The 10684-nt window shown below is 43.1% G+C and overlaps 1 protein-coding gene across 1 annotated transcript; it reads left to right on the forward strand.

The window, feature by feature from the left end:
- The first annotated feature begins 2039 nt into the window (after positions 1-2039).
- On the forward strand, positions 2040-2984 carry LOC118927339 (olfactory receptor 1G1-like). The gene has a single exon (XM_036915402.2). It carries the CDS (start codon positions 2040-2042, stop codon positions 2982-2984), a length of 945 nt encoding a protein of 314 aa, XP_036771297.2.
- The last annotated feature ends 7700 nt before the right edge of the window (positions 2985-10684 follow it).

The raw sequence follows: 10684 nt of genomic DNA on the forward strand, positions 1-10684 counted from the left end.
CTCCCTACACCCACTGTGGAAGCATTCTACAGGATGGATCTACTCCACCTGGTTATATTCCTAAAGTAGTTGACAAGTATCCTTAGCACCCATGAGAAAATAAAGGTCTGCCTATCTTAGAAAGTGTTGCTGCATAACGGACTAATTTCTAGGTTTGGTAGAGGAGAGATTGTAATCTGAATATCGATCTGTCCTCTTATTAGCTGTGTGATCGTAGGCTTGTCACTTAGCCTGTCTGAGCTCTCTGCTTCCTGATCTGAAAATATAAGGGATGTATACTTAGTATACAAATTACATGCACTCAAGGGTAGAAGTCATTGGCACATAGTAAACACAGTAAATGGTTTTTCTATCTACACTTCTGCAAATGGCCCTTGAAGACTTTGCCTTTTTCATTCTCTCCCCTTCTGGGAATAACTCAAGGGTTACCCATATCTCTGGCACCTCTCCCCTCAGTCTTCTTCTATTTCAAGGACATTTCAGGGATTCTGCCATTTGAGAAATAGTCTAGAGATCATTTCACCAATTCTTTTAACTATGTAATTTTAAAAATTTTTAAATTTTTTATATTGAGGTACAGTCTTGATAATGGGTTTCAGCCCGGGCAGGTTTGCTATGGATTCAGTGTGACCAAAGAAATTGACCGCAAAATGCTCTTTGGGGTGAAAAAGGGTCTTACAAAACTGCCGTCCGCCCCATCCCTCTCTCCTTGCTCCAGCAGCAACCAGCGGCCCTCCCCCTCACCTCTCTGGTACAGATAAGCCCTCTGTTGCCCACTGATATGGAGATGAAGATGCAAATGCACTGAAGCCTACTCCTTTACACCTCTGAGCGCCTGTTGATACGCAGATGTACCAAAGCCAGGCGAGATATTCTGGAAATATTACAATTTTACCCGCAGGTACATACAACAAAATCTAGCTATATGATTTTAAACAGCCCCCCTTGAGAAAGGAAATCACCTTAATTTTTTCCCATTTACTTCAGAGAATTTTTCTATTTGTACCTCAAAGGGTGCAGATGGAGGAATGAAAAGCCTTTTTCTCTAGAGTCCAGATCCACCCCTATGGTTCCTTTAGCAGGATTCTAAACTCTCTGGAACATAGTTCCGACCCATCCACTTCACTCTCTCCCTCAGCTACCGCCCTGGGACACCAAGTGTTTCCTTACTGGCCTCCCTGTTGGCGCTGTCGCCCTCATATTTCTCCTTCCCACAGAAGCAGACTGACTTTCTGCCTGCAGATCAGGGCCGTCTCTGTTTCAACACCCACCCCCCCAGGCCTCCAGGTCTCTGACCTTACTGGGAATCTGTACCCCACAGCCACACCTGACCCCCACACCTCCTCAGCTCCTCTGCACCACTCTCCTTTGCTTGTCATACTTGAGCCACACTTGCCCTCCTTCTATCTCTCCAAATACGTGTGCTCATCCCCATTTTGCACATACTGTTCCCTGCGTCTGAAACACGCTTCCACCCAATTCTTCCCTTGGCTGGCGCCTTCATACGCATTCCTCCATAGCGAATTCTTTGCTGACTGCAAAGTTTAAAGTAATCTGCTAGTCATCACTATACTTTGTTTTCATTTTAGCACCTATTTTCTCGTTCATATGTCTGTTACACGACTCCTCTGACTAGAATATGATCTACACGAGGTCAGGAACTTGTTGCGTTTGTTACCATTGTTTCTCGGGGGCTTAGACAGGGACTGACACCCAGCAAGTGCTCACTGAATATGGTGTGAATAAATGAATGAGAGCCATATAGGTAAAAGAGGTTAAGATCACAGACTCTAAATTCAGAGTTGTCAGATTTAAACTTTTCCTCTCTCTCTTTCTAGGCAGCTCAGTTCCTTAATAAAATGGGCATAGTAATAACTCTCTCATAGAGCTCTTTCAGGTTTCAGTGAGATAATGCACAGTTGTTAATATTCTCATTCCATCTTTATTTTGTGCCTTTGTTTTTCCAACTAGACAACATTAGGGCCAGAAAAGGTTTGGAAGCATCACCCTCCATTTTATTTGTTAGTTACACCAGAGACATGAAACCAGCAAATCACAGCCTCAGTGTCTCTGAATTCCTCCTCCTGGGCCTGTCTGAGCAGCAGAAACAGCAGCCCCTCCTCTTTGGCACCTTCCTAAGCATGTACCTGACCACCGTGGTAGGGAATGTTGCCATCATCCTGGCCATCAGCTCTGAGCCACGCCTCCACACCCCCATGTACTTCTTCCTGGCCAACTTCTCCCTCACGGACCTGTGCTTGTCATCTACCGCGGTCCCCAGGATGCTGCTGAACATCCAGGCCCACAGGCACACGGTCTCCTACGCTGGGTGCCTGTCTCAGATCTACTTCTTCCTGGGGTTCATTGGTCTGGACGTTTTCCTCCTGGCAGTGATGGCACACGACCGGTTTGTGGCCGTCTGCCACCCGCTTCACTACGCCTTGGTCGTGAGGCCCAGACGCTGTGTGCTGCTGGTGGCCATGCCCCTGGTCCTTGCTCATTCCTGCTCTCTGACCCACACCCTCCTCCTGGCTCGGTTATCCTTCTGCACTCAGAACATCATCCCCCACTTCTTTTGTGAACTTCTCCCCCTGTTGACGCTCTCTTGTTCCAGTACTTATGCCAACCGCTGTGTGCTGAGATTCTGGGGAGGGGCTTTAACCATCTTGATCCCCTTGCTGATCATCATTTCCTACATCCGCACTGTGGCTGCCATTGTGAGAGTCCCATCAGCAAGTGGGAGGTGGAAGGCCTTCTCCACCTGTGGCTCCCACCTCTCAGCAGTTTGCTTGTTCTGTGTGTCTGCTGTCGGGGTGTACTTCATTCCCTCTGCTGCCGACTCGGCCGGCAAGGACAGGATTGCAGCCGTGATGTACGCGGTGGTCACCCCCATGCAGAACCCTTTCTTCTACAGCCTGAGGAACAAGGACGTGAAGAGCGCCTTGGGGAGGCTCCTGAGTGGAAGGGCGCTGCCGTGCCCGTGACGCCAAGGATAGCACCCCGGGAACGCAGGGGAAATCAGCTTCTGCGCCTACATCCAAATCTTGCATCTGACACGTGCTAACTTTCCAATCTGTGACAAATAAAGTAGCCTCGTTAAGGCACAGTTTCCTGACTCCTAAAAGGAGGTAATACAATATTCTCTATCATGATGTTTCTAGAAGGATTAGAAGAAGAGAAAAATACATATGTATATGTAAATTCACTTGTTCCACTTATTCTTCGATCTTCATTGTCTTCAGCAATATTCAACGTATTTCCTTTGTTACGGAAAACTGGAAAACCTGGACTGGATCCCTGAGGAAGAACCAAGCGGCACTTGGAGGTCTTGGAAGGCAGAGGTTTATTTTATGCTGGCGGGCACAGAGCAGAGTGCTCCAAGGGTCTGAGCCCTGAGTCGAGCAGGGCCGTTACTTTTATACATTTACTACAAAGCTAGGGGGGAGTTGACACCCAGAAACTGTTGCAGTAGGAGCTATTTGGTCACTACAGATGTATTCAGGATGCTAGTTATAATTTAATTTTCCTGTAAAAGTTAGTCAGATACCGTATTATAAACTGATGGGCTTCCCTGACTATGATTAACAAGCCGTTCCATACCACTGAGTCCTGGTGGGGGGGGAATATATTGTTACATTATTTCAATCCCAGGCACCCAAGCACCTTGTGGTTTCTTTACATTCTTGAAGCCTCAACAGAAACCCTGCTTCCTTGGCTTTCTTGGCTTCTCACCACACCTGCTAAGAGGGGGAGGGATTTGAGAACTTTCAGAGTATTTTCTCATCACCTTGAGGTAAATATTTTCATTTACAGAAGAGAAAATACAGACTCAAAAAAGGCTAAATTATTTGCTTGAAGGACACAGCTAACAAGAGGCAGAGCCAGACTTTGAACCCAGATGGCTCATTCCAAAAAGCGTACCCTTAAGGGTCACACCATGCCTACAGACAGGAAACCCACATATTTCCCTCCAGCACTAGTTTTCCTCTTTGGTGCTTCCTCCACATTGTTTGCATACATAGTTCCAATCCACAACTCTCAATATGAGCAGATTTGAAGATCAGGGAGGCAAATAAGCTCGAGGATGGACATGTAAACAGCCTCAGAGACTCTGATGCTTCCCCAAGAGGGAACACTCCCTCTGCCTGAGCTTGCGTCTCCAGTTAGATATTCTGAAATGACCTGTGACTCAAGCCACGTGGTCAGAGATGAGGGCACTTGCACCACGTTATTTGGGATTCTCACCGAGTTTCTTTTGCTGAACATCATTCTTCAGCACAATGACAACGGTCTGTGCTTAGATCTATTTTACAATACAATTGTGTCAATTTCATCACGGCATCTTCCCCAGGGATGCTGCTAAGGGGATAGCCTAACAACCAGCAGAGGATTTTTCAATAACCTACAGGAGAAATTTTGGGACTTGGGCTACACTCTGTCGATTTCTTCCCTACATAATTGTGACCCTGAGATCTCAATGACAAACTCAGAATTCTAAAATACTTTTTAAGTGAAAATAATACTTACATTGGAGCCAGAAATACCTAGGTTAATATACCGGTTCTACCATTTTATTCCCTTGTGACTTTCAGCAATTTATCAACCTCTCTGGGTGTCAGTTTCCAAATAAAAACAAGTGAAAAGTAATAGTAACTACAGTAACTATCATCTAAGGTTGTGAGAAATCAAAAAGATAACATGTGAAGTGCTTAGCACAGAGTCTTGACACATAATGCTGCAATCTTTAAGTTCTGCTTAAAACACAAATCACACTCAATTTTCTCTTCTCTTCTCTTCTTCACACTTCTTTTCCCTTCCTTATTCTGCCCTTCTCTTCCCTTCCATGCCCTCTCAGAGAAGCTTGAGTTTTGCCATTTGAAATGCACAAGGTGACATGTCTATCCTAACTTTTGTGCTAGTGAATGAAACTTCGCCAACAGGAAATCAGCCTCCAGCTCTGAAAAGTTATTGGAGAAATGTCTCAATACTGAGGCTATGTCATGGCTCCAACCACCTTCTCCTTGCACGGGGCGTGCAACTGCAATTTTCTGCTACTCCTTGTGTCCGTCAGTGGGTCCAGTCAGGGCGACAATAACAGCAGAAAATCCTTGACTTTTCCTGCTGCCTAAAGTCTAGCCAAACATAGACTTCACTGCTCTCTAGTGTTTGCGGATCAACTGAATCATAAGCAAACACCGACTAAGGAATTAATGACCAGGGACCATTGTAAGTGGTGGTTCCCAGTCTGCATACAATGTAAACTATGTTAAGGAAATGACTGGGGACTCTTGAGATCAGGAACATTAAATCCCCATGTCCCTTGCCTACAGAGCAGTAGCTTCCCATTTTCCTTTCTTGATATACATCTATGCATTCCTCCTGCCTTGAAAAACTTCTCCTGTTTTTTGTTTTGCAGTGGCCTACCCTCATTTAAGACCCATCACAAATGTTACCTTCTGAGTGAGGTCCCCCTGGATTCATCTACCCAGAGGGAGTTAATTATTCTCTCCTGTATGTACCCTACAGACCTTTGCAACGTTCTCTATAAAGCATTTATCTCACTCTCCTGTAAAATTCATTAATATTTATCTGTTCAGGACCATATGTTATCTGCTTGAAGATGGAAAGTGTCTTTAAATACTGTGATTAAAAAAGTGAGGGACTGGTGAATGAATAAACAAATAGACAAGTGACTAGAATAGAACAAAATATCCAGAAATATTAACTTAGTGTATGATGAAGATAGAACTTAAATGGCTGGTACAAAGAGACACTGTTTAATAAGTGTACTGGGACAAATGGGTAGCCATCTGGCCTCCAAGTATTACAAGGCAACAAGATAAATCTCTAACTTCAGTGGTGAGAACAGCTTTCATTCAAAATCAAGTGGCCATAAAAATGGATAACTTTCAAAAATTTAAAACTTTTCATGGCAGTGAAACACTGTAAACAAAGTAAAAGACAACTGAAAAACTGGAGGAAGATATATATATATGCAATGTATGTCAGAAATAAAGGCAAATAGCATTTTAACCAAAGCAAAAACACACATCACCAGTAATAAAACACACCAACACTATTTACTTCCTAACATGACTTAGTAGGAAGGATAAGATTTCACTTTTGTGATATGTCAAGATGGCATAAACTGAGTTCAATCCTGAGGAAACACCTAACAACAGCAAACAGAAGAATTTTCTACAAAATAACTGTCCAGTGTTCTTCCAAGTGTCAAAGTCATGAAGGAGACAGACAGAGGAATTATACACAATCGAAGAAAATTGTAAGAGAAACGCAATGTGAAATCCCAGATTAGATCCTGAAAAGGGACACTGCTGGGACAAGTGACAAAATTCACCTGAAATCTGATGATTATTTAATAGAATTTTATCAATACTAGCTCCTCAATTTGGATAACTGCACTGTGGTAATGGAGGAAGCTGGTTATAAGGTATATGAGAATGCTTTTTACCATTTTTTGCAAAATTTGCAAGCCTAAAATGAGTTCATAACACACAAATGTGAAAAAAAAACACAGAAAAGGAAGAAATAAAGAACTCAATACCTATAAAATATGTGGGAAGGTGACAAATATCTTAAGATTAGCCACCACTCTTCTCAAAACCGTATGAGTCAAAGAATAAATCACAAGGGAATTAAAACAATGTTTTGACAGCAAGATATTGAAAAGACAGCACATTGAAGTTAATATGCTTCAGTTAAGCCAATGCTTAAAGGGAAATTTATCACTTTAAATACACTGAGGAGACATTGATTCCTTGCTGTTCAGATGGTAACGAGGACCATACTGGTGTTAGTGAGTGGCGCAGGGTTAACACCTAGTGTGTGTACCTTCATTATCAGTAAGACTCCCCATTGTGGTGGATTGGACATAGGTAGAGATGGAAGGAAAAGCATCACATTAGGCAGTGCCTCTGCCACTTGAAAAAAGAGGCAGTTTGAATTTAGTTCGGTTTTGTTCCCTTTCCTAGACTGAAGGACAATGGCAGACTCAGGTCAGCCAGCTGTCCACTGAAGCCATCTAAATGGCTGGCTTCACATACGCATTTAAAGAAACAGCCGAAGCATGGCACATCTTGACAAGGTCCAGATTTTGACCATATGAGTTTGGGGAGCAAAGCCCTAGTAGGTCTCCTATTCTGAATTTGGTGTTTTGAGAGGGGAAGGGTGGAAATGAGATGTTACTGGGACACGTGGATGGAGTGCTTTGATCTTTAGAATCATTTAAGTCCTGCAGGTGGTTGGAAGCATTGCGCATCCCCTTGACAGAGAAGAGCAAGGACCCACTGCGTGATTACCACAAAATGGTTTTATGGTAGATTTAGCATTTGGCTACAACTTCCTTCTCTCTCTGATTTCACATCCTTGCAATGTGAGTCTGTAACTCCTCCCATCAAGAAGTGCAATTTGCACCCCTAGAATATGCATTGGCCTTCAGTCTTGCTTTTGGTGGTAGGGAAACAACAGATCTGACACAAGGAAGAACTTGAAAAAATGCTTGTTTTCTTGTTGTTCTTGGGACTCTGGCAACATGTGAACAAGCATAGGCCAGCCTGTCCTATAATGAAAGACGTGTGACCCTGTCTTGCGCCTAGTGCTCCTCAATCTCCAGTAGAGCTCCCAGGTTGATGGGCTGTTGATTGCAGACACGTCAGTGAGCCTACCCAAAAATCGCTAAACCAATAGCCCAGCAGAGAGGAATCTAAAATGCTAACCCATAGAAATGTAAACTAAGTAAATGGTTGTTGTTTCCTAAACACTAAGTTTAGGGGGACTTGTTGTGACCCATTTGATAACTGATAAAGCTCTCTTCTAAGGTGGATGATGCACACAATGTGTTAGCCTTAAAAATGCCTGCCTCCCTCATTCTCTCTAGACCAATAACCTGGATCAGATTTCAGCATAGACCCAACAGGCAGTAGCAGTCCTGGCTTCACTAATCATCAGAGGGGCGCAGGATGTGGCTCATCCGTAACGATGGGGTGCAGGAACACAAATGGAGGTGTACCCTCAGGTGCTGGACAAGGACGTCTTGAAGGTCAGGCTGGGTTGTTTGACACGGGAGCTCTCTCACGTGACTTGGGAGACAGGAACCCCAGTGTGAGTTCTCATACACTGCTGTGATCAGTGATAGGGGTGGAAATAATGGTGGCCTAGGGTCAGGGGCATGCAGATGCTAGAACACGTTGGCAAAGCACTGAGAAAGGGGTCAGAATATCAGGGATGTTGCTGTAGTAGCATGCATTTATTATCTGACTCTAGAGAGACTGCCAGCTAACTATGATCCCCAGCAAGGGGCAGAAGACACTCCCTTCACTCCAGTGATAAAGGACATTAGTGAAGAGGACCACAGAATCACTGAAAAGTGGACTAGGGGGTCCTCCTCCCTGGGACAGAATTGATAGAAAATGTTAACATGGAGCTTGGCTGCCTGGAATCAACGGGGATAAAATTATTCTGGGGTATCAGAGACCAGGGGGCAGCATTTAGCCATGAGAAGTCATGTGAATGAAAATACTTAATACGGAATTGTGCAGCAAGCCAGATCTCCTAAAGGGACCTGTTGAAATGGCTAATAGACCATGTTTCTAGGGCTGAGATAAATGGGAAGTCACAGAGGGAACTGGTTAAATTATATAACAAAAAAAATTTTAAATAGTATATAGAAAGTTGATGGTTGCTTTTACAATAAAAAATCATAATCCGTCACTCAGCCTCAGCCAGGTGTAAGGTGCAGAGCAAGCCATTAAACAACGGAAATGCTCTGTTTGGGACTAGGCTGGAGCAGGTCCAAGGAATGAAAGGGATCGGCAGCCCAGATCCCCATGTTCTCCACCTCGGCTTCATCTTCCTTTCATTCAGCTCACACTGTTGGCTTGTTGGGGTGAAACACGCCTGAACCTGGGATACGGATTAAATCAGGACCCGTTGTGCTGAGCTGAAAATGGATGGATGGATACCGCCAAGAATGTATTCTGCCATGCACAATCCCACCCAGGGGTGGCTCTAAAGAGCAGCGGTGAAGGGAAATCCTTCCAGGGGGCAGAGTGTTAAGCAATCCACTTGCTTATCTTTTTTGAATGTGGGTAGAAGCAAAAAATAAGAATATAAACCGACTCTTTGGAAGTGATGAACGCCTCACTCTGATAACAGTGTTAGTATAATTTAAAATAATGCCTAAATGTGAACTAAGCATTATCCAGGGATAGAACTGTGCATAGTATGCAGCAGGTCCTGAAGGACTTTTACGGAGAGGTAGAGTATTACAGCAGACCAAGAATAAAACATTGAATTAGGTATAAAAGGATTAAACCATGATTAAGTAGTCAGGGATTTCTTGATGCTGCCAACATGCTCTATCCTACACTGATTTTTATCTCAATAGCATAAATAATGAGCTAGATATCATCATACCTATTTCATCTGTCCTTTGGCTGCCAGGAAGGAAATCCTACATCAGTATTCTCACATTTGGTTGTACTAGGACTACCTGCTTTTTTCTGTTCTTATGAAAGATGCTAGAGTCTTTTCTCTAAAGAGTTCTGGAACTCCAAGATTCAAAAGCATTAATCTGCAGCCAGAATCCAAAAGCACTGGCAACAGAAAATTGGGAGAGAGAGCCACAAAGAACAGAATTGATTAAAATGCTTTAAGGAAATGGAACTCGGAAAGAAAAGGTAAGATCCACATTCAGAGAGAGAACCACTATGAAATGAAACGTTTCCAGGATTGGGCTGGGATGGCTCCAAACACTAGCATGACCTCTCATGGTGAATGCCTTTCCCTATGGAACCTTCACTCTTCTTTTTGCACCAGTTTAAGTGAGCTCAGATTTTAAGGCTCAATAAAATGTCACCTTGTGGGTAAAACTGCACCTGAGCACATTCGGGCAGATTATTTTCCTTTCTTCTGTGCTCCAAAATTTATTATGGCAACTATGACCATCTGACTTCATTAACACTAAATTGAACACGTATAGGCATCAGCACATGTGTATTAACTTAATACGAATGTCTCTCAGTACAAACATTAGCCCTGAGAGGCAGGATTCTAAAGCCTGTGAGAGTTTGGACTCCAAAGTCAGACAAGAAACAAATCTCAACTTTCCCTTTTTTTTTACTAGCTCTAGTTCCCATCCGTAAAACATGATAATCATAGTACCTAACCCAAGATAGTTATGATTGGGGAACTAAATGGCATAATATATTTAGAGAGTTAAAAACATGGAATGAAATAAATAGTATGACTTAAGGACAAGCCATCATGATTGGACCTGCACCATGGTTAATATACATGCAACTATGTATCACATGGAAAGGTGTGACTGACACTGTACCTGGCAAATGGGAGCAATGAAAAAATTCTGATTGATTTTATGTTAAAAGTAATCACAGCTTAGAATAACAGAAAGCAAAAGAAGTTTTAATTGAGCTTGCACCCGTTTAGCTAGGATCACCCTAACACGAGTGAGATATTTATATTGACAAGACAGTACAAGTCCTTTATGAAATACACTGACCACATACAATATCAGCTTTTGAGGTTTAAGTGAATGAGTTTGGATCACTTTTCCAATAAAACCTAAGCAAATATGATAGGGGATGATACTACTTCATAAACACATGGATTGGCTAGAGTATAGCTTCAAAATATGGGTATGAGA

The sequence above is a fragment of the Manis pentadactyla genome, chromosome 3, assembly GCF_030020395.1.
Source record: "Manis pentadactyla isolate mManPen7 chromosome 3, mManPen7.hap1, whole genome shotgun sequence".
Classification (NCBI taxonomy): domain Eukaryota; kingdom Metazoa; phylum Chordata; class Mammalia; order Pholidota; family Manidae; genus Manis; species Manis pentadactyla.